Raw genomic sequence first — 25,501 nt, 5'->3', positions numbered from 1 at the left:
ATTACCTTTAAATTGAATCATCAAGATATTGGCCAAGACATTTTAGTTACTTTTGTCTATGCCAAATGTAATGAAGGGGAGAGGCAAGAGTTATGGGAGAATCTGTACTACTTAGTAGGATCAATGAACCTACCATGGATGGTGGGTGGGGACTTTAATGCTATTCTATCAGAGGAAGAAAAATTAGGTGGACTTCCAGTTACACTTAATGAAAGTGAAGATTTTGCATTCTGTATAAACTCTTGTGAACTATTTGATCTGGGTTACAAAGGAAGTCCATTTACCTGGTGGAATGGAAGAGCAGCTGAAGATTGCATTTTTAAAAGGTTGGACAGGGTTTTAGCTAATCAGTCTTACCAAGAGATCTTTCCTCAGATTGAAGTGGAACACCTCATTAAAACTGGATCAGATCATGCTCCTATGATATTGTCTTGTGGTGAGAAAATGACCAATGTTGTAAAACCTTTCAGGTTTTTAAACTTTTGGGTACAACATGGTTATTTCAAAGAAGTAGTAAGGCAGAACTGGAATACTGACTTTGTAGGATCTCCATATTTGGCTTTTAAACATAAGATGAAAAATCTTAAAGTGGCTCTGTCTAAATGGAGTAGAGAGACCTATGGGGATATTTTCAAGCAACTTACAATCAGGGAGGAAGTAGTTAAAGTGAAGGAACAATTATTTGAAGAGGAGCCAAGCATCATTAATAGGATTGTTCTTCAAAAAGCTCAAGCAGAATTGAAAAAATATCTTACCCTAGAAGAGCAGTATTGGAAACAAAAAGTTGGATTTTCATGGTACACAGAAGGTGATAGAAATACCAATTTCTTTCATAACTATGTCACAGGGCGAAGGAGGAAATTGCAACTGGATAGAATTCAAGATAGCTTTGGGAACTGGCTAGTTGATAGAGAGCAAATTTCAGAGGAGGCAATCAATTACTTCAAAAAGAAATTTACTCAGGATGGTGATCCAGATATTTCTACTTTACTACATCATGTCCCTTCTATGATATCATATGATCAAAACATTAAGTTGTGCACATATCCAACTAAGGAGGAAGTGAAGAGGGCAGTAAATGAGCTAAATGGAGACAGTACTAGCGGACCTGATGGCTTCACAGGGGTGTTTTATCAGCAGTGTTGGGATATAGTAGGGGATGATGTTCATGCTATGGTACTAGCTTTCTTTGATGGAGCAGTTTTGCCAAAATCCATAACTCATACTAACCTAGTACTAATTCCAAAGAAACAACCAGTGCTCAGTTTTACAGACTTGAGGCCAATAAGTCTGTCAAACTTCATTAATAAAGTGATTTCAAGGCTAGTTCATGATAGATTGGAAGGTTTACTCCCTAGTATTATATCATCCAATCAAGCAGGATTTGTAAAAGGGAGGAGTATTTTTTAGAATATTCTCCTAACCCAGGAGATAGTCTTAGATATCAGACTTAGAGGGAAGCCTGCTAATGTAGTTTTGAAATTAGACATGGCAAAAGCATATGATAGGGTCTCTTGGAAGTATCTTATGCATGTTTTAAGAAAGATGGGATTTGCTGAACATTTTATTACACTGATCTGGAGGTTGGTGGCAAACAATTGGTACTCTATCCTTCTAAATGGTCAAGCAACTGGTTTCTTTCAATCAACTAGAGGAGTGAAACAAGGGGACCCTCTATCACCAGCCTTATTTTTAATATCTGCGGAGGTTTTGTCAAGGGCATTGAACTCTCTTTTTGAAAATAGGAGCTTTATAGGGTATGGGATGCCTAAATGGACTAATCCACTGAATCATTTAGCTTATGCAGATGATACCATCATATTTGCATCTGCTGATTCAGAATCTATGAAAGGCATAATGGAGGTACTGAGGAAGTATGAACAATCTTCTGGACAACTCATAAACAATGCTAAAAGCTCCTATTACATGTATGATAAGGTGGGAAATGAACTAATTCAATCAGTTGCCACTGTAACGGGTTTTACCAAAGGGAATCTCCCATTTACTTACTTGGGTTGTCCAATTACCCATTCTAGAAAGAAGAAGATGTTTTATGCAGAACTGATAAAGAAGGTGAAGAGTAGAATTTTATCATGGAAAGGAAAACTGCTATCTTTTGGAGGAAAAGCTACTCTAATTAAAAGCGTACTGCAAAGTATGTCAATTCACCTACTGTCAGTATTGGCCCCTCTTAAATGTGTCATTCATGAAATTCACAAGATCTTTGCTAAGTACTACTGGAGTAATAAGGAAGAGACAAAGAGCAAACACTGGTCCACATGGCAGAACATTTGCATTCCAACACAGGAAGGAGGTTTGGGTTTTAAATCTCTATTTGATGTTTCCAAGGCTCTTTTTGCTAAATTATGGTGGAGATTCAGAACAACAAGTACATTGTGGTCAAACTATATGTGGAATAAATACTGTAAGAAAGTAATACCAACTTTAGTACAGTGGAAAAGAGGATCACAAGTATGGAAAAAGATGATTGAAGCTAGAGAAACTGTAGAACATGAAATATGGTGGGAGATAAAAGCAGGTTCAGCCAATGTGTGGCATGAAAATTGGACAAAATTGGGGGCATTATATCATGTGGTGCCAGAAGAGTATCCTATCAATGAGGAACTGGAGGAAGTGGCTGAATTGGTGGATGATGGAAATTGGAAGGAAGATATATTACAACGGAATTTCCCTCTGGAGATTGTGGATCACATTAAATCAGAGATTCACATTGATCATTTATATGGATACTGGGATAAACCCTGGTGGATGGCTACTACATCAGGTAATTTTACTGTTAATAGTGCATGGGACTTACTCAGGCATAGAGAGGCTGAACAGGAGGAGTATAAACATATGTGGATTAAAGGAATCCCTTTCAAAATTTCTTTTTTCCTTTGGAGACTATGGAAATTCAAACTTCCTACAGATGACCAGTTAAAGAGAATGAAAATTTCTATCGTTTCTAGATGCTATTGTTGTCCTATTCCTCAAGAGGAAACAATTCATCATCTATTTGTAACAGGAAGTTTTGCAAAGGAGGTCTGGACAATATTTATGAAGGCAGCAGGTTTACATATAAGTTTTATTCAAACTCATCAGGTTATCAGATCATGGTGGAATACGAAATGTGGAGACAAACTTAAACCAATTCTCCAAGCAGTGCCCGCCATGGTAACTTGGGAATTGTGGAAGAGAAGGAATAATGTCAGACATGGTGGATCAGTGAGTTTTAATAGAGTAGTGCATGAAGTGAACAACAACTTGTACTATCTAGCAAAATTGAGATATCCTTGGCTTAAGAATATACCATTCTTATGGCCAGAGATGGTTAGATTTCTAGAAGGATACAAGTCTAGTGTTGCAACTAGAATTGTGTACTGGAGGTTGCCTGCAGATAGGTGCTATAAGTGTAATACAGATGGAGCTTCAAAAGGGAACCCTGGTCCCAGCTCCTACGGTTTATGTGTGAGGGATTGGAGGGGAGACCTGGTGTATGCTCAATGTAAGGAGATAGGGGAGACAACTAATGTAGTTGCTGAGGCAAGTGCAATGATGGAGGGACTGTCTTTATGTGTCTCTAAGAACTACCTACCAGTGACAATTGAAACTGATTCTATGCTGCTCAAGAACTTGGTGGAGGGTAGATGGAAGGCCCCTTGGTGTATTGCCACACTGGTGAACATAATTAAGGATCTGAAGGACCACCATGAAGTGACAATACAACATGTGTTGAGAGAGGGAAACTACTTGGCTGATTTTATGACTAACCTAGCTTTTGATTTTGCAGGTACTTCTAGATTTAATAATTTTTCAGAATTGCCTAGTGCAGGAAGAAAAATCATTAACATGGAAAAGCAGCAGATACCAAATCTCAGGATCAGAACAACAAGGAACAACAATTTTCAAGTACATACTTAGTAATTTCTGTTATCTAGATATTAATAAGACTTTAATGGTGGTATTAGCGTTAGCTCATTCCATTAAAGTTTTAGAGATGGTAAAGTAGCAGAAATTCCTGGTAGTACCAAAGTATGATAAAAAATCAGCAGCCCAAACACTTACAACAACAAATACAAGACAAGAGTACACATTCATAGTCACCCAAATAGCGTCAACAACAAATACAAGCAACACATGAACGACAGTGCAATTTCTTAGCTCAATAAGGGAATCTCAAAAACTTTTCTTGCAATCGCAGTTAAGATTTTGGGACTAACTTTTAAGCCAAAGAATTTTACCATTGATGAATCGAATCTAGTCATGATAGCTCGAACTTGTACAACCCAGATCTGAACCAACCTTCATTTGCTTCAACTTCATCTTCTTCTGAGTTTGTTACTCCATGGATCTGATTTCAACTGCACCAGGTGAGAAATTTTTTAGGTGCGAATAAAGTGAAATCAGTCTAAAGATGCTAAAGTTCTTACCTTTGAAGATGGTTTGCTTCTGAAATGCGATGAAGAGGAGCTCCGACGCAACCTTTATGCTATCCAGCTTTGCAGGGGAGAAAATTTAAGGCAACTGTCAGTAGATGCTTTTGTCTTTTAGCATTTCCCTTTTTGTCTTTGATGCTTTGTTTTATCTGCCTTTGTATCTATTTATTTATTTTAATAAAAAAAAAAACCACTAAGCTTACTTAGTGGTAAAAAAAAAAAAGAGCTAAGGTTCCCATATGTGTTAGGAGGTTCATTATGCGTATATATACGTGTAATTTAAATCTAACATTATATATACAATATAATTCTCCCGCCCTTTAGCTCCGCCCCTTTCAACCATATAAATTCTTATCATTTTTCTCCGTTTAAACTCATCTCAGATGTAATTATATCAAACAAAAATAAAAGAAAAAAACAAGTGAAAAATGTATGTATGTATATATATATATGTGTGTGTGTGTGTATATATAATTTACTTTTGTAAACGTTGAACACTTGATACTGCATATAAATATGGTGAAGAAATTTGTTTTCATAAGAACAGTATTGACAGGAGAAAAGATAAAATTAGAATGAAATTGATGATAGACATAGTATAGTATTAAGAGTACTTGTAAATAAATGAATCTTGAACTTTATTCAACCCCAAAAGATAGTCCTGATGGGAGGCTACTCATATCTTAAATGACAGATGGGGGACTCTTAACGGTACTCAAATAAGTTAAACTACAAACTTAAAACAATATAAGGATGAAATAGTAACAAACGAAATGTAGTTTTCTAAATGTTAACATATGATATTTTGCTGAGAAACATGGTGAATTAAATTATTTTTACGTACTAAAAGCTACAACTTCACTTTAATTTGAAGAAAGTTATCCGCCAATAACATATATCATAAAAATGCCAGTAAAATTAGAAAAAAAGAATTGTTTTTTGGCATTTGTTTGAAAGGCCAAATAAAATTCAAAGGTGTAGAAAGTCAGAATAGTTATTTCCTTTTACTTTTCTGCTATTTGGAAGGATGTATTTCCCACTAAGATTGTTGAACAACTAATTTGACTAATGTCACAGGGTAAAATGGAAAGTCTCCACAACCGTCAATTCAGATAGAGTTTATTTTGGCACTTTTCATATTTAATCAGATGGCCCTTGGTGGCCGATTTTTCTTTTAAGTGAATTCAGATAGAAAGCTTTTACTTGTTTTTTTTTTTCTTTTCATCTTTCTTTTTTCAAAGTGGTGGTATAATTAGGCAGCCCATCAGTTTTTTGGTGGGCTTACATAGCACCGGCCGGTTATCCTTCCACTGTACAAGGGTCATTTGCACTTTTGTCCCTATTTTGTGCTGATCTTTAATTTTTGTCTTAAAATCGAACTAATGTAAAGTTTTATGCATCATAATATCCACAAGTTATGCCAACGACCTTAAAGAACTTATGCCTCTTCAATTTTGAAGGGAAAAATTAGAAATCGGACCATTTGAAGGGAAATCCGTGCAATTATGACTTCACAGACCCGGAGCTATTCGTTGCTTTGTGCAACCAGCTTCACGCAGTCTGCAGAGTAGCCCACACTTTCGTTTGGACCACATGTCCCAACTTCATGGTTGAATAAGGGAGGCCATACATTAGCCCATGAACGCCCAACCATCAGAAACAACCCAACATTCTGGGTCATTTGCACTTTTGACCCTATTCTGTGATCGTCTTTAAATTTTCCCATCAAAGGGACTGCTCTTTAATATTCTCCCTTCAAAATCGAACTTATGCCTAAAGGAATATAATTTACGCACCATAATATTCACGAGTTATGCCCACGTTGTTAAAGAACTTATGCCCCACTAGGCATATAGTCACTTTTGAAGGGAAAAAAATTAAAGATCAGCCCATTTGAAGGGAAAAATTTACAAACCCATTTGAAGGACAAATTGTGCAATTACTTGCAACATGCCACCGCCTACACTTGGGTTACAAGCCCTCGCGAGATGGCTCGGCCTTACACTTTGCATGGAGTTGATCTTTTTTGGTCAAATGGTATATATTCCACATCACTTTTGCGTTGTAAAATTGAATTCATGGTTGCAATCTGCCCAGGGGTACAATCGTACTTTCAATACTAAAACTTAAGAATTATTACATGTGAATACTTGGCTATGAATAGTACTATACATCTCTTCTATCCAAACTGCACTTCTCTTTTTTATATTCTTATTTCTTTAACAAGAAAAAAAGCAAACAATACCAAGGCCACTATGCTAGACATGGAATCCGCCTTAAGTTTGGGCGGATAATTGATCCGCTTTGACTCATCCAATTAAGCACATTATAAAATTTAGTTGATATGTAGTCCAAATTGACAGTTCAAAATCTGAAATATTGAAGAGATCTATAATACAATACTTCGTTTGCTCTTTGAAATCTAAGATCTGATAATTGTATTTTTTGGATAGAATATATATACAATCAAACCTCTCTATAACAGCACAGTTTGGTCCAAAACTTTTCAGCTATTATAGAGAATAGCTGTTATACACCTATAAACGCATTGACATTTAAATAACTTCGTTATTATAGGCAAAAAAGATGCATAAAATCTAATTTTCATTTTAATCGTCAAATTCTAAGCTTAATCACACTTTGTATAATGAAGGAAAATTGTTCAATGATGAAAATACATATATTCGTATGATATATTTTTTCATAATTAGTGCATTAAATGATCAAACATTTAGTTCAAATCTCTACACTTATTATTGGTAATCATGGATATTCTATTTTTATAAAGATGGTTAATTATTATATCTATATATATAAAAAAGGAGAGGTACAAGAAATGTGGTTAAGCCAAGTGGCAAGCTAAAAACAAGCCACTTGGAAATTTTTAAGACAAAGTTAATGAGAATTGTAATAACATTTTTGAATTGATATATAATTGAAATATAAATATTCAAATTTAATGAGAAGATAATTCATTGAATTAGGTTTCGGTAAGTTTCTAAACATAATGGAATTCTTTATCATTTTATCTTCAAAAATGAAGCATTCTAATATTAAAAATACGAATTTTAAATAATCCAAATAATCTTAAATAATAATAAATAAATAAATCACCTATATAAAAAGAGTATTTTGCATTGAGGTTAATTTAAAAGATGTGACAAAATTATTTTGAATTTTAAATAATTCAAATAATATTTTCAACATAATCTGCACAATTTAAAAAATATTTGTGTCATTAGACTGAACAAACAAATAAAAGATGTCTGAAATTTGAATAATTAAAATAAGCTCTCTAGCATATTTTAAAGTGGTGCACGTAAAAAAAAAATGGTGTACTGTAACCTTCTTTAACTGGAAAAATATTGAACTACTCAACATGAGATTTAATATAATAAAAATGAAGATGTTTAATTAGGTGTCATAATTAATATCATCAAAAGTTCATGTACGGTCAAATTGCTAAGAAACTTGACCATGAGTCAATTCCATCACTTATGAAGTACTTATCCTATCTCTAATTCAAAAAAGAAGTTAACAATAACATATACTTAAGTATATAAGATAAGGATAACCAATTCAAAATTTTCCAAACTCAAATATATAATAAGATAATGATATTTTAAAATCCTACCTTTTCAAATAGATATTGTTTAACTAACTGATTGGCTTGAATTTTGAGCTTAACCTCTTATAAACACCCCTTCAATAACATGTAAATCTATGTAAGCTTTCTAATTCTCTCCTACTAATAATCATTTTCAGATTTTTTTTTTTTTACCTCAAGAAAATTTTCTGTGAACATTTCATTCACAAGGTATTGATGATTTATTTCTTTACCCGCCTTGATACTATCTTATTCGTATATACTTTAATGTGGCATATAGCGGCAAGAGATTTTAATTCCCATTGTTTGGTACTGAACTACTGATAAGGTCATATTATATTTATGCCTCTTTTATTCTTTTTATTCAAAATACCATGCTTGCAATAAATAAAATCGTAAGAGGACTTTTAGTTGTGATTTTTTTTTTTTTTTTGTACAGGATTTCTACGATGGGTAAAAGGATTATGGGTTATGCACATCAAATTTCTCTGAATAATATTCAAGGTATATTTTCAAGCTTAATTTAACTTTGTTATTGCTATTATTTTGTAGTTGTTTACAATTAACATTATCCCCAAACTCCACTTGTGGATTACACTGGGTATGTTGTGTTGTTACAATTAACATTACATTCATCTTTTGTCACAGGTGTAACTAAGGAATCTGAAGTTTCGTTCAATAGATCTGATGTATATAAATATCTCAGAAATGCGAAATGAATATATGAAAAATAAACAACTACGATGGAGAAACGAAATATATGAAGGAGTTTTACCAAATCAACTTAGTAAATTATCATGCCTTTCCCAATAACTTTTAAGAACGAAATCTCTTATCAAAAGTTTAAGGAGTAACACAGAGATTATGAAGTAAATAGATAATTGTATCGTTAATAGTTTTACATTTTCTCCTTTTGTAAGTCTAAAGGTTGTTCATTTATGTGAAGTAAACTGCTATGGTTGTTCTTTTAGTAAAGATAGTTTATAGGAAAAATTGTAGTCTAAGGGTAATCATTGATTATACAAAAAATTATTGTATGAAATATCAATATTCAATCATGTTAGTTTATTTTTGCATGAGAGCTTTTGATATAAAATATGTAATATTATGTAGCTTTTAATATAATTATGTAACTAATCAGTAATCAATATTCAATGATGTTAGTATATGCATATCGCTTTTGAGGAAGCTACCAATATTCAATGATGTTATTATTTATAGCTGCTTATAATTCCAACAGTCCCTAACCTTCCTGCTATTAACTATGTATACAAATATTTTTATGTTATCTTTCAGGTAAATTCAACCGACGAAGATTAAGCAATTCTAGCGAGCCTATCTACTCCTAAATATTGAAGGACGCACAGGAAAACAGAGGAAAATTAAGCATGTATGCGCTTTGTATTGTATCATGGAAAATCTTATTTTAAGTTGTTGTGGATTACCATTCATCTTTGAAAATGAAAAAAATGTTGCAGACTTATTTTGATATTGTTATCGATTTTGGGTTTTTTCATAGGACACTTACTTGAAGGGGGAAATACGTGAACCCTGTGGACATTATGCAATCGGAGAAGAATTGAATGTTTTTTATTGAGAAATGTTAATCCATTAGCCTTCGCACGGTAAATGGAAATAGGAGGGCTAGGATGGCACATTGCTCATTTTGTGTTAGTAATTTTTACAAGTACCCCTTTTAATAAACTTATTTTGAATTTAATATAGGAAAGTGTCTTAAAGTTATGATTAAAAAAGTCATACTATGGATACGATTGCCTTTGTAGATAAAAAAAAAAAAATTGAATCATGAAGGAATTCCAGGAAACACATTAGAAATTTTAAAAATATAAATAAATTCTCATGTGAGTAAATTTAATTTGAAATTAAACTCAAATTTTGTATGTTCAAAATAAAAGAGAAACAAAAATTAATTGCTAATCACGTGATGTATTAAATCTCGGCATTGATAAAAATAGAACAGTTATTTTCTTCTCTAAAAACAAAAATGCTTCAAGGAAGAAAAGGATAAACGAGGATATATAATTTTTTTTTTTTTTAAAAAGTCATGCACAAATAAAGCAGACATAAGATTTTATAAGGTGTTAAATATCATTGGTTTTAGTTTTAGAACTTAAGGTAGTGACTCTCACCTTTGAGAAAAGATGTATAATTAAGTAAAAATAAAATATAAATTAAATTTGATGTGACATATTATTAATACATTAAGACCAGTGCTAAGCTATTAAAAAGCCACTTGCCAATTTTAAATGTGGAAGGGGTATTCTTATAGATATTAGTTTTCAATTGATAGCTTTAAATTCAAAGACAAATATTTCAAGTTAAAGAAATAAAAATCATTTAAACGTGACTATGTAATGATAGGAATGAAACATTTCTATGCGATTGAGAAGATTTACTTTAAACTTCAACTAGGAAATTGAATAAAAGTTAAGAATAAAGATATTTTGAACTTTTTTTTATCCCAAGAGTCGTTGGATAAATATAGTTCAGAAAACATTTTATATATTATTGAGGTTGATCCTTGGAATTCAAGCATTGGCTGTTTATCAATTTCAACGCTGTAAATTCATCACTAAAATCACCCATTTAAGGAGAAGGAGACAACGAATAAGAGTTTGAAGAACAAGTATGAGTGGTGAATATTGTATGAGTAGAAAAAAAAAATCGCAGTGTTATATAAAAGGAAAAATTGAGACAATGGGACAAGAAATTTGATTTAATGACGAATACAATATCTGATACGTTTTCCACTACAAGTTCATTCGTTTGATCAATTGCTTAAGAATATTTTTTGCTTATACAATGTAATTAAGTCGTTCTGTTGCTTTGCTATGTAGTAAGTAATATGTGGCCGACATATTGATAAATTATAAAGAGATCTAACAAGGTTTCAATCAATAAAATATATAGTGGGCAAAGATATTTAGCCAAGTGTAAATTATTATAAAATCATATGTCAAGTTTCGGACAATATTAATGGATGCAATAACATGGAGTGTAATTAACTTTTATTTAATTAAAAGATAAATTAATCATTTTTAGTGTGAAAGAAATGATTATATATAAATTTGGGACGGATAAATAATTGAAATAGCATTTGTGAAAAAAGACACTATAAAAATCAAATCTTAAAGTTGCCGTTATTTGCATACTTAAAAAATTATTAACAACTCTTAATTTAATTTTTCGGTGTAGGTAGGATATTAAAATTGATTTATAAAGAAAAAATAAATGGTCTCGGAAAAATTGTCAATTTAAAAATTGAAACAATTAGATTCGATGTCAAATTAAGTAAGGTATGTGTACTAATTTTTTACGATTAGTTTCTTTTCATATCAACCGCGCATCGCGCGGGTACGAATACTAGTTACCAAAAAAAGAAGCTAACTGTTATCTGGGGGATAATTTTACAAAGAGAGTACTGTTATAAGGTTGGTTGTTGCTGTTATAAGTGAAATGTTGTTATAGAGAAGTAAAATATAACATAAAAAATCGGTTCCGAAAAATCTTGGCTGTCATAGAGAAGTGTTATTATATGCAGGTGCCGTTATAGAGAGGTTTGACTGTATTAGTAGACCCAAAAGTTAAACAGCAGTCCTTAAAGGATCTATCAGATGAATTTCTTGTGTTATTCCATAAAACATTTGCACCTTAATTGCATCTTCACAAGTATTGAAAGACTAATGTTAAACGAGCAACGAATTGCGATTGCACAAGTCGTGAATAATCCTTATATTAATTTAATCAACAATATAAAACAAAGACAATAGGAAAAAAAAACACTTAAGAAAAACTAATGTTAAACGAGCAACGAATTGCATCTTCACAAGTATTGAAAGACTAATGTTAAACGAGCAACGAATTGCGATTGCACAAGTCGTGAATAATCCTTATATTAATTTAATCAACAATATAAAACAAAGACAATAGGAAAAACAAACACTTAAGAAAAAATTGCACATCGTGCAATCAACCTGTTGGGTATTCTAATATCTCACGAGCAATAAATTGCTCAAAAAAGTAAGTAATAACCTCTGAAAAGATTAACTATATTTAATGCAAAGACCCAAAAATAATAAAATAATAAAAAAAGAGTGCAAAAATAAATCTCTCACGTAGTAGTAAAACTAGCAATAAATGCCCATGCAATGCACGGGCAGAACATGTCTACTCACTTTAATTAGTTAGTCTTTAAGGTTTCTATTTTGAAAATAACTTTTAAAAACATTCTAATTGTTATTATATATCGCTATATATAAAAAATGTATTTTATGTACCATTACTTTAGTTATAATAAAAAATGGAGTTTAAAAATAAAAAACATATGATGGAATTAAATCTTTGAGACGGAAAGAATCGAACTTTTTTCTCATTGTCATGACAATGAAAGTTGTTCATCGATGTGAAAAAGAAAATTAGTAAGACTATGAGGGAAAATTAATATTTTGATTCTAGATTTTTTCTTTTAAATTCGTTAATATCTCATATGTATACCTACATGTTGATATCCATGTCAATTAATGCATATATTGAGTTTTTCAAAAGCAAAACTAATAAATTGTTTTTATTAAATTACTTAAAAAATATATTATAATTTTTTATATTAACAATTATAGATAAAAAGAATTTTTACAAAAAAAATCAAAATTATAAAGATATATATATATTATATCGTAAATCACCAAAATTTTAATTCCAAAATTAAAATATAAATTATACATTTTATAAATGTAAAGAAACAATAATCACAAAATGCAAAGGAGAGTAAAATAAGTAAAGTATTGATAAAGAAGGAAAACGGGGATAAAAGTCACTCCCTCCGTTCACTTTTACTTGTCCACGTTAACATATCAAGAGAAAGAAATTTCTTCTTATTTTACCTTTCACATTAATTACTCATTTTCAAATTATTTTCTGAGGCTATTGAGACTATACACCAATAAATACGAATATTATGATAAAATATATACTTCATTTATTAATTCTTAAAGAACGTGAAAAGTCAAAAGTGGACAAGTAAAAGTGCACGGAGGGAATAAATATGTGTCGGAGAATTAAAATTGAAGTCCATGCATGTATACATAAGAAGAGATAAATATTCAGTATTATGACATATGTCCAGTTTTTAGTAATGTGGCCAAGTAATATGAGACGGAGAGGGTAAGATGGGAAAGATTTAATTAATTTTATCTTGGTTTTGTAAATGAACAAGTAATTTGGACATATATTTTTCGTAATATTGAGTACTTCATTTATTAATTCTTAAAGAACGTGAAAAGTCAAAAGTAAATAAGTAAAAGTGCACGGAGGAAATAAATATATGTCGGAGAATTAAAATTGAAGTGCATACGTGTATACATGATAAGAGAATAAATATTCAGTACTCTGATATATGTCCATGTGGGATAAGAAAGTAGTTTTGTAATGTGGCCAAGTAATATGGGATGGAGGGAGTACTTTATTTATTAATTCTTAAATAACTTGAAAAGTGAAAAGTTAACAAGTAAAAGTGTACGGAAGAAATAAATGTGTATGAGAATTGAAACTGAAGTGCATGTGTGTATAGATGATAAGAGAATAAATATTCAGTACTATGACATATGTCCACGTGGGATAAAAAAGTTATTTAGTAATGTGGCCAAGTAATATGGGACGGAGGAAGTACTTCATTTTTCTATTAGTTAGTTAAACTGTACAATTTATATAGCTTGTGGTACAGATTTTATTGCTATGTTAGTCCCCTCTTCACACACATATATATATATATATATATATATATATATATATATATATATAATAAAAATAAAAATAAATAAATAGAATAGAAATTTGTGTAGGAGAATTAAAATTGAACTGCATACGTATATACGTGAGAAGAGAATAAATATTCAGCAAAAACGGAAAAAGTCAAAAGTGAACAAGTAAAAGTGCATGGATGAAATAGATGTGTCGGATAATCAAAATTGAAGTGCATACGTCTATACATGAGAAGAGAATAAATATTAAGTACTATGACATATGTCCACGTAGAATACAAAAAATAGTTGAGTAAAGTGTACAAGTTATATAGCTTATAGTACAAGCATTAATTGTGTGTACAAGTTGTAAAATTTTTGGTATAAGTTGGTGAAGCTGTGTTAGTCCTTCATTCACACTTATATATAATAGAAATATCCTGCATATGGGCCAACTGTTAGTCACATGAGAAAAACAAAGACAATTTGGGTAGTAATCATTGCAATGATTAATCCAAGGGTTGGGGTGAAAAGGGAAAAAAGAAAACAAGTGAAAGAGAACGGGGTGGTGCGCGTTAAAGATGGTACCTACATTGAATGAATTGAAGCAACGATAATAGTATATTTTTGAATTATGGCGTTTGGTAAGCAGTGATAGTCATATTTGGTTGAATACAGAATTTTGTACCTCCTTGTTTCTTATGGCTATACTTGGTACTTCAGTGCAGAAAGTTGGTACTTCACCGAACTACATCCAAATCATTCACCCAAAGAAAACCATTCAAAAAAAAAAAAAAAACTGCACTAGATAATACTACATAGTTTAACATGTTCTCTCTATATTTCACATCGAAATTACTTGGCATGAATCTAAATATATTTTAGATTGAACCTCATTTTTCTATGATTGTAGTTCAATCTTTCAAAGCACCGCCTTGTTAAGGCAGACGCCAAGTTATATGGCAATTCGAAAAGTCCAGCTAAGTAGAGTTAGGATGTCACATGAGCTACCTTGCCTAACAAAAACCTCCTCTTTTTCATCATAATAATTTGGTGCTTTACCGTATTCAATGGATTCCACTATTGGGTGTATGCATTTTTCTTCGAGTATTCAAGATTCTCTATTTTGGGAGCATATATGAGACATGGGTTCACGTTTCAACAAATTTAAGTTGAGTTTTGGCATCACTATAAAATAAAAAAAATCAAAATCATATATGGGAAGATCAACTCATTAGTCGAATTTCTATTTTCAGAATATGAAAATGGACGTGTTAATTGCAAGTAGTATTTGGCAGTGGAGGTGCAGTGTCTTTTACTCCTTGGCAGATTCATCAACAAATGAATTGTGACCACTGGGAGAAGAAAAAGTACCCTGTGAGAGAATGTGATAAAGGGATTTTATTCCCATACTCACAAAATTGGGTGTTAAATTTACACCTCCTTTCCTTATCCTTCCAGAATATTAAAAAGTGCGAATCCTTTTTGCGGCCTTTGTTTTTCTTTTTCTTCACCTTTAATTTCTATCTTCCTTTTCACACTATCCACTCTTTTATCTTGAAATGGTTTTTAATTTTGCTCTAATTTATTACTTTTAAATGATGTCGAACGTCACAATCTCTACCAAGTTTGTCTTGCAGAATAACTCTTCCATACGAAATTGATGCGTACAATTGTCCCCTTTTTAGCAGATTGATAGTGATATTGAGCCAATAACTAATAATTATGTATACTTCTTTTCCCTTTTTAAAGTGAAATCCAACTCTTTTGTGTGTTTGAGAGGTAGAGCACACGGTCTAGAACTTGCGAATCGCGAATCACTTCATTTTGTTGGATTTAATCTAGTATGGGATGAGCTTTTGTCCAAGTAAGAGAGTTGAGAGCCACCAAATCCCTTAAATCGATACTTTATAGGTTTTGTTTTGTCTAATTGCATGCCTGGTATCACAAACTAACCATTCGATTAATTTGAGTTACCATTAATAGATTCACTAAAGAATAAAATGTTTTACCGAAAGATTCTTCACTACAAAGCGAGAAAAACTTTATAGCTACTCTCAAATCATCATAGCCTAAAATCCTTACTAGAGAGCTGACAAACCCTCAAATCATTCTTATTGTCTCATCAGTGCTCTTAGCGAAGCACTAATCACAGCCATATCAACACTTGGCATGTAAATACAAGCTGTTGAAGGTGTAACAAAACCTAAATTAGAGAGTTCACCTTTTAAATTATTATAACATTTAATCTTAAAAGTGTTAGGCCTTGAATTATGGCCTTGTCCTCCTTTCTTGTTTTCCCCTTTTAGGAGTTGGGGGGAGTAAAAATAGCGCTTATTGTCACATTTTAACGCTATTAAAAAAATGGTTAATGTCACAGATTTTCAAATTTTACGTGCGAAACTCTATTAGAGTGTGGAAGTTTCACTGGTGAAGAAATTTTATAACATTAGCTATTTTGTAATTTTATGGCTTAAAAATAACTGCTTATGACTTTACCACATGTGGAAGATGTTGGACGACAAAGAATTGAAAATTGTGGACATGGTGAAGAAATTTTATAACATTAGCTATGTTGTAATTTTATGGCTTAAAAATAACTGCTTATGACTTTACCTGTTGGACGACAAAGAATTGAAAATTGTGGACATGGTGAAGAATTTTTATAACATTAGCTATTTTGTAATTTTATGGCTTAAAAATAACTGCTTATGACTTTACCACATGTGGAAGATGTTGGACGACAAAGAATTGAAAATTGTGGACATGTAAAATGCTTCAACCATAGTGACTTACAAACACCTACTGTTTGGAGCACATATATTTATCCTCCTTGAACTAGAAAATAAATCTCTGACGGCTAAAGGAGCTATATTTCCAAATAGAAGTAGAACTTAAAAGAAAAAGATCAAAACAAATCAATACTGTTACAAAGAGATAAAATTTAGAAGAAGAAAGAACAAATCGTCCATCTCTACTGTCCATGTCATAATATGTTGTAATCCAAATGATTCAACTAATATCTATAGCATTTTGCAACAACATCCCATGAATTATTCACTTGTTTGGATACAGGTAAGCTTTCGTGTTCTCGGTGCGTTGGAGATCAAGTTTAGGACCATCCAAAAAGCCCAAGTCCAAGGGGTATGTTGCACAATATAATTGACCACTTTTAAAGATCTTGCTTATAACATGGTCACAAGTTTCATATCTGATCATCATATTCTAAAATAACTAGAGATTGAAAACGGGTTCAATTCAGTTTCTCGGCTTTTGTCTTTCAGTTTGTCAACATTGGTAATCGAAATCAAACGCAATAATTTCCATTTGGTTCGGTTTTCGAATTGGTTTTTTCCATTTTTTGGCTTTGAAAATTAAAGTGTGTACAAATAAAAATGGAATACTGACAGCATCAGTAAAAAAAAAGATGATCAAGGAAACTAGCCAAAGTAACAATCTAAGTAGGATAAAGAACAAAATATCAACAATGAGAAAATGATATATAGTAAAGGGATTTAGAAAGCTGAGAATTTAGAGAAATTTTCTATGTCTCTGATGAACAGTATTCACAAGTATTTATACAAGTGTTTAAGCCACTTGTTGTGCAAATATTCAAATCCTAAGCTACTAAACTGTGTAAATAATCAAAAGTCCTAGGACTAAAAAATTAATTATCTAAACCTAGATAGTGACCTCTAACAAACTGTACAACTCATTGTACCTTTAACAAAAATAATCTGTACACCTCATTGTTTCTAGAAAGAGAAAAGAATACTATGTAGAAAATGTTGAAGGGTAAAAGAAAATCAGATTTGTGGGCAATGGGCTGGTCGTTTTACACAGAAGCCCAATCTTCTTCATTTTCAAATGAAAGCCCAATGTCATGGATCAGCCCAGACCATTTATACTCAGTCAAAATAACAAAAGGCCAGTCAACTAGTCCATATCCTTATTTTGACAACACCGATGTTCTTTCAATTTCATTTGTTCATGTCTGCATCTGCATCGATCTGTTCCTTCTTTTCTTGATTATGATTTTGCTTGTTAATACCCCTCCTCAAGTTGGAGGGGAGTGAAACAACCCCCAACTTGTCTAAGGCTGAGCGATGTGAAATCCCTGATAAGGGTTTGGTGAAGAAATCTGCAAGTTGTCCCGCCGATGGAACAAAATTGAGAGAAATGAGCCCGGAGAGAAATTGTTGCCGTACAAAGTGACAATCCAGTTCCACGTGCTTAGTACGCTCGTGGAACACCGGATTGCGAGCTATATGGTGAGCTGCTTGGCTGTCGGAGTGAACTTGAACCGGTAAAGATGGTGGGACTGTTAGATCTGTTAGAAGGCGGGTTAACCAGGTAATTTCTGATGTAACTCTCCTCATAGAACGATATTCTGCTTCTGCGGATGAAAGTGACACCGATGCTTGTTTTTTCGATTTCCAGGAAATGGGTGAACCCCCTAAACTGATGTAAAACCCACTTACAGACCGTCGGGAGTTTGGGCAAGAAGCCCAGTCGGCGTCACAAAATGCGAGCAAAGTGAAAGATGGGTTGGAAGACATGAGAAGACATTGACCTGGATTTTCTTGAAGATATCGCAAAACTCGAAAGGCAGCTGAATAATGAGAAAGGCGAGGGCTTTGCATATACTGGCTGAGAATCAAGACTGCAAAGGAAATATCCGGGCGCGTGTGGGTGAGATAATTCAATTTACCCACAAGTCGTCGATACAAAGTGGGATCATCAAGTAGTGGACTGGAATCTGTCCTTAATTTGATAGATGGATCCAAAGGTGAAGAGATCTTCCCCAAATGTGAACAATCGTACTCTGATAATAGCTCAATGGTAAACTTCCTTTGACTCATAATCAAACCCTGTCTTTCCCTAATGATTTCAATACCGAGAAAATAATGTAAAATACCCAGATCCTTGATGCAAAACTCAGAATTAAGAAAATTCTTGAGCTCTGAAATTTCTTGTGAGTGATTACCAGTGATTACAATGTCATCTACATATACTACAATTAGAGTAACATAGTCATCTGATACTTTAAAAAATAAAGAGTAGTCATTTAGCGATGATGAGAAACCTTTAAAGCTTAAAGCACCAGCAAGCCGAGCATACCATTGCCGTGAAGCTTGCTTTAAGCCATAAATGGATTTTCTGAGTTTGCAAACATGTTGGGGACTAGGAGCAGTCAAACCTCTGGGGAATTTCATGTAAACTTCCTCTTGTAAATCCCCATGTAGGAAAGCGTTGTTCACATCTAGTTGATAAATAGGCCAATTTTTCTTAACTGCCACTGCAAGTAAACATCTTATGGTAGTCATCTTAACAACAGGGGAAAAAGTCTCATTATAGTCAATCCCCTGTTGTTGAATGTCACCTCTAACAACCAGCCTCGCCTTTAGTCTCTCGATAGTTCCATCTGATAGATGCTTGACTTTGTAGACCCATTTGCATGGCAAAGATTTCTTGCCAGGTGGTAGGATAACTACATCCCAAGTCTTGTTGTTCTGTACTGAAAAACTGTTAGGTTCTGAAATCTGGGAAATAGAGTTGAGTATGTTTTGGTTCTGAAAAGACAAGGCTGAAAAAGAGAGAGTGGATGGTTGTACTGGAGTGGTAAAACAACCTCTAGTTACATTTGTGAGGATAACATCATCACATTCATAATCCTTTAGATAAGCCGGTCTTTGAGTGATTCTAGTAGTCCTTCTAGGGGGTATAACAGGTGAAGGTAAAGAGGAGGAGTTAGGGTTAGTACTTATGTTATGCTGTGCCAAATTGGGAGAAGTAGAACTGAGGAGGTTATTTTGTGATACATGTGGTGAGTTACAACTAGAACTGTTAGGTGAGAACTGTTGTGGGGATCTGGATGTGAGATTAGAAGGACTAGGTGTACTGTTAGGACTGTTAGGAGTAGAATGATTATTAAGAAGATCATCTTGATCTGGGATAGGTGGAATAGGTGTAGTGTAAAGGGGACTGGATGTAACATCATGTGTTTTGGTAAAAAGAGGGAAGGTTGGAAAGATTGTGGGCTGAGAATGAGAATTAGAAGCAAAGGGAAAGATATTCTCATGAAAGTGCACATCTCTTGATACAAGCAGTTTCTTAGTGTTCAAGTCCAAACATTTGCACCCCTTTTGAGTTTCTGGATATCCAAGGAATACACAAGCCTTAGCTCTAGGCTTAAATTTTCCTTTATTACAGGCCAAAGTAGAGACATAAACAAGACAGCAAAAAACTTTCAGTCTCTCATAGGCAGGATTGCTTTGAAAAAGTGCCTGATAGGGAGTCTTTCCTCTTAAAACTTTGGAGAGTATTCTGTTAATGAGATATGTGGCTGTCAACAAACACTCACCCCAATATTTTATAGGAACTTTGGATTGGAAATACAGTGCCCTAGAGACTTCTAGTAAATGCCTGTGTTTTCTCTCCACAACTCTATTTTGTTGTGGAGTAGAAACACAGCAGGTTTGATGAATTATACCCTCTGAGGATAGAAATTCTGAAGCTACTTCACTTTTTCCTAATTCAAAAGCATTATCAGACCTTATAATCTTCACTTTTACATTTAATTGTCTCTCCACCATAGATAGAAAATTTTTCAAAACAGGAAAAACATTACTCTTAGTTTTCAACAAGTGAGTCCAAGTTCCTCTACTATAATCATCAACAATAGTAAGGAAATACTTAAAACCATCATGTGTTGGTTCTTTATAAGGTCCCCAAGTGTCTATATGAATCAATTCAAAAATTCTCTTGGATTTAATGTGACTTATAGGAAAGGACATCCTAGATTGTCTTGCCATGGGACAAACATCACAAGTACATGTAGACATAGATGGAAATTTAAAAGAACTAATGTATTTCATTGCATGGAAAGGCAAATGCCCCAATCTTTTGTGCCATTTTCTTTCCTCTGTAGTGAAGAACAACCTCATTGTATTCTTCATCAGTCAGGTAATGGTTAGGATTGTTTGCCATGCTTGTGTTAGCATGCATCATTTTGTTCATACCTTCAGTCTCATCAACTGACACAGAATTGCTTTTTGCTGCAGGTTGTTGAAATTTCTTACCCTTGGTGAATTTGAAATCAGAGGGAAAGCCAATGAGCCTGTAGCAACCTTCTTTAGTTTGATTTGTCTTTTTGCAATAGGTACAGTACAAGTTATTTTGCTTAACTTGGAGCCTTTGCTGTGACCTGTTTTCCCATCCTTCTTGATTTGTTCCCCTGTTCTTATGTCCTGCATAGACTTGATTAACAACATAAGCTTGGTTATCTATATGAGCATTCATGTTTGCTTGTTTTCCTGCCATGAAAGATGAGGATCCAGTGTATCCATTTGCATTAACATAGGATTCCCTTTGATTCTCATCTTGCAAGAGTAGTGAGCAAGCATGGTTCAGGTTAAGCAAAGGTTTAAGCATGAGAATGTTGCTTCTAGCTGAGCTATAAGTATCATTTAACCCCATTAGAAACTTGATTAGCCTTTCATCTTTCAGACATTTGTTTAGCTTATCTTTACCTCCACAGGTGCAATTGCAGTTGTTATCTGCATTTAAAGAGTCTAGCTCATCCCAAAGCCTCTTAATCTTGGTGTAATACTGTGACGACCCCCTCTGGGGACCCACTACTCAAGGTATTGTCTATGTCAGGGTACAGCCAGTCCGCGCAGGGGCTTGCCCCATTATCCCTCTTCACGCTGCAGCGCTACGGGGTATCGAACCCGGAACCTCTGGCTCCTTCACATTCCCCAAAGGGAATCGCCTCTTACCAATTGAGCTGCTGCAGCGTGAAGAGGGATAATGGGGCAAGCCCTTGCGCGGACTGGCTGTACCCTGACATAGACAATACCTTGAGTAGTGGGTCCCTAGAGGGGGTCGTCACAGTATTACACCAGCTCAATTGGTAAGAGGCGATTCCCTTTGGGGAATGTAAAGGAGCCAAAGGTTCCGGGTTCGATACCCCGTAGCGCTGCAGCGTGAAGAGGGATAATGGGGCAAGCCCCTGTGCGGACTGGCTGTACCCTGGCATAGACAATACCTTGAGTAGTGGGTCCCCAGAGGGGGTCGTCACAAATACCCTGCTATATCAGTGTTTCCCTGAACTATATCACTTAGTTCCTTTTGCAAATAAAACAACTTAGCACCATTTGATTGTCCAAACCTTTGCTCTAAATCTGTGTATAAGTCCTTAGCAGTTTTTGAGTAAATTACACTATCTGCTATGTCTTTTGATAGAGAATTAAGCAACCAAGAAGTTACCATATCATTGCACCTATTCCATGCATGAAAACCTGATGAATCTGGGTCTGGCATCTTGCAGGTCCCATTGATGAACCCAAGCTTGTTCTTGGCCGAAAGAGCAATGAGAATAGTCCTTCTCCAACCTTGTAAACCTCTTCCATCGAAGATGAAATTTACCAAGCTCATACCAGGGGAGTCTGATGAGTGAATGTAGAGAGGATCGTTAGAATCAATTTGTGAAGGTGGTGTGATTTGAGTTGCTGGATCTATTCCTGCCATTGCTCAGAGAGTATGATATGAAGGTTTTGAGAGATGAAAACAGATCTGAATCTTGAGAGAAAAAGCTTTAATGCTCTGATACCATAAATGGATTTAGAAAGCTTAGAATTTAGAGAAATTTTCTATGTCTCTGATGAACAGTATTCACAAGTATTTATACAAGTGTTTAAGCCACTTGTTGTGCAAATATTCAAATCCTAAGCTACTAAACTGTGTAAATAATCAAAAGTCCTAGGACTAAAAAATTAATTATCTAAACCTAGATAGTGACCTCTAACAAACTGTACAACTCATTGTACCTTTAACAAAAATAATCTGTACACCTCATTGTTTCTAGAAAGAGAAAAGAATACTATGTAGAAAATGTTGAAGGGTAAAAGAAAATCAGATTTGTGGACAGTGGGCTGGTCGTTTTAGACAGAAGCCCAATCTTCTTCATTTTCAAATGAAAGCCCAATGTCATGGATCAGCCCAGACCATTTATACTCAGTCAAAATAACAAAAGGCCAGTCAACTAGTCCATATCCTTATTTTGACAACACCGATGTTCTTTCAATTTCATTTGTTCATGTCTGCATCTGCATCGATCTGTTCCTTCTTTTCTTGATTTTGATTTTGCTTGTTAATATATAGATACTTTAATTTAGTTTAGGTTATCAATATTTAGTTGTTAGGTTCAGCATTCACTTGATCACTAACAAAAATTAAATGATCACCATCTCTAATCAACTCAAAGTCATCAATTTCAGCCCAGTCGTTGATCAGCACTTTGGCCTGCTTGATCCCATATATTTTGTAACCAATGTCTAGCAGCTCTTGAAAGCTACGTGTAACTAAAATAAGGTCCCCTGTAATATCCCCCTTTTCAGGGCAACTTACTGTAACTCTTGTTGGAAAGATTTTAGCATGGGTTAACATGTGCTCTGTCTCCGGCAGTGGATCCCGACAAGTTACCTGCTATTATATAGATAAATATATATGATCACCTGATTGTGTAAAAAATTAATCTTTAAACTAACCGTGTATATAACTTAAATTCTGAATGAGTAAGGTATTGAAGGACTAAGATAATTTACTCACAGATTGATTAGTCCTACTTGTTCCATGGATCACAAAATTGGTCATATTTCCTATCAAATACGCTTTCAAGCAAAAGGTAAAAAGCATGTAGAAAATGTTGAATATCATCTCTCGTGTGTTCATTGGATGCAAATCACCATAGCCTACTCTAGTGAGAGTAGCTATAGACCAATAAATAGCAGTGACATAACGAATCCAGATATCCTTATTAAGGAAGTCATCCATGGAATGTCCGATCCATGTCTTGGTTGGATTAGGATAATTAATTGCAATTAGATGATTAAAACATCCAGCGCAGTGAACGAAAAAAATAGTGACCTGAAGAAAGAATAATAGAGATGATTAGAGAAACTATCACCTAAATTCATGTATCAGCTAAGAACATTATTGAAACGTACTTACACATACACACTTCACTCTTCGAACCCGAAAGAAATTGAAATTCCGATCTTGTTCCAATCTGTGTCAAGGAAATGTGGAAATTTTTTGGTTGTTACTGAATAAACTTTCAGAGAAATATATGTGCACACACGACACAACGATGAGGCGAACGCACATTAGTGTGCCATCTGATACCCTTTGCTGGAAAGTTTTACTTATTACGCACACAAAACAATGTGAGAAAAGTAGTATTTATAAAATAAATGACACAATGCTTTCGGTAAAATGCTATGCTGGCTTGAACTATCTCTTTACGTACATTTTTTCTTAAGCCTCTTGACTGTGAAAACAAGAGGCATCTAGAATCGAACTCTGCCCTTCTCTAGGTTGAATAATAAAAAACTAATTTATCAAAGATCACTTAACACCATTATAGTGATAATAAATAATTCAATATCTGAAAACTGATTAATTTAGAATCATAATTTGAAAAAATTCTCCTATTTTTCTGTAATTTGCAATTGTCGGTGTTTCTCTTTTTTTTTTTTTTCCCTCCCATTTTAGGAGGATTTATAGTGTTTTCACACTTCCCCTCCAGTGTGACTCGAACCCAGGACCTACCGGTCGTAGGTGGAGGTGCTTAACCACTGAGCCATCCCTCACTTGTCTTGGTGTTTCTCTTCTTATTTCTTATCTCTCTGTGGTGATACCGCTTACAAAAAATTCTGCCTCCACCTACACACAACATATAGTGCAACTATGATGAGATAATTTAATTACCTGGCAAACAAGACAACAACTCTTCGTAAACGCCAGACACGTAGCAAATTGAATAAGCCATATTGACGTACCAGAGTTGGGGTAATCTTGCGAGCAAGTTCAGAAGGAATTGTTGATATGGCATCAATTACAAACCAAGTTCTTGCATACTTCCAAGCAATCTGCTTGTGATCATCAACAAGTAGGTACGTGGTTTTATCCAGATATGCTACAAAGAAGGTGAGTATTATATCAATTGCAAAGAATGCATTGACAACATTGTCAATTATGGAGAGTGGTCCTTCTTGTTCCTTAAGAAATCCCAACTCAAAAGGGGACATCCAAGCTGTATAAATCACTAGTACCACCAGGAAAATCTCCCATGCCCTGCAAAAGGATATTTAACCTCAGCTGATTTTAGCTAATCCATATTAATTTTCATAATTAATTGCATACAAATATTGTTGGCAATATAAGATATTTCAAAACTCAATTGTTATTGGAAATACTAGCTCAGAGGGACGACAGACATTGGAAAAATAAAATTTAAAACGAGAAGAGTAGAATAGAATACCTATAAAGGCGTTCATAAGGGGAAACAATGAATCTACGGAGCATTTTTCTTGTTATTTGGCTCTTCTTCAGAGATCTTTTCTTCAGGTTCTTAAGGGTTTCACATAATACTCCACTTAGTCACCTTTCTTTGTCTATTTTGCAAAAGGAAAGAAAGAAGCAATTAAGGAGGTGATTTCGGACTTAGAGATAATATATCCTCGTAAAATGACTTTCCTTATTATTAAGATATCGAAATCTAGACTGTGTTTGGTATGAATGAAAATGTTTCCATGAAAAATGATTTCCTAGAAAATGTTTTCTTGGTAGTGTTTGGTAATCAAGCAAAAAACAAATATTATTATAATCTAACAAAACAGAATGGGGGTGGCATCGGG

At 33.8% G+C, this 25,501-nt stretch overlaps 2 protein-coding genes and 1 long non-coding RNA gene across 4 annotated transcripts; 1 reads left to right on the top strand and 2 right to left on the bottom strand.

Moving 5' to 3' along the window:
- Positions 1-8,159: 8,159 nt before the first annotated feature.
- On the top strand, positions 8,160-9,795 carry LOC132618947 (uncharacterized). 2 transcript variants are annotated; one of them, XR_009574399.1, is made up of 4 exons: positions 8,160-8,253; positions 8,483-8,547; positions 9,340-9,433; positions 9,563-9,795. It is a non-coding gene; the product is annotated as an uncharacterized LOC132618947 (long non-coding RNA). The 2 variants fall into 2 exon arrangements; XR_009574398.1 differs by having other exon boundaries at positions 9,340-9,794.
- Positions 9,796-21,878: 12,083 nt separating this feature from the next.
- On the bottom strand, positions 21,879-22,331 carry LOC132619398 (uncharacterized). The gene has a single exon (XM_060334316.1). It carries the CDS (start codon positions 22,329-22,331, stop codon positions 21,879-21,881), a length of 453 nt encoding a protein of 150 aa, XP_060190299.1.
- Positions 22,332-22,483: 152 nt separating this feature from the next.
- Positions 22,484-25,295, bottom strand: LOC132617676 (potassium channel AKT1-like). The gene is made up of 5 exons (XM_060332735.1): positions 25,126-25,295; positions 24,573-24,938; positions 23,814-23,871; positions 23,412-23,729; positions 22,484-23,285 (listed from the first exon to the last, which is right to left on the bottom strand). The coding sequence occupies exons 1-5, from the start codon at positions 25,167-25,169 to the stop codon at positions 22,995-22,997; spliced, it is 1,077 nt and encodes a 358-aa protein (XP_060188718.1). The 5' UTR covers positions 25,170-25,295; the 3' UTR covers positions 22,484-22,994.
- Between the last annotated feature and the right edge of the window lie 206 nt (positions 25,296-25,501).

Source organism: Lycium barbarum, chromosome 11, assembly GCF_019175385.1.
Source record: "Lycium barbarum isolate Lr01 chromosome 11, ASM1917538v2, whole genome shotgun sequence".
NCBI classification, from domain to species: domain Eukaryota; kingdom Viridiplantae; phylum Streptophyta; class Magnoliopsida; order Solanales; family Solanaceae; genus Lycium; species Lycium barbarum.
The sequence above is the reverse complement of the archived record's forward strand: the minus strand, read 5'-3'. Positions and strand labels throughout refer to the sequence as shown.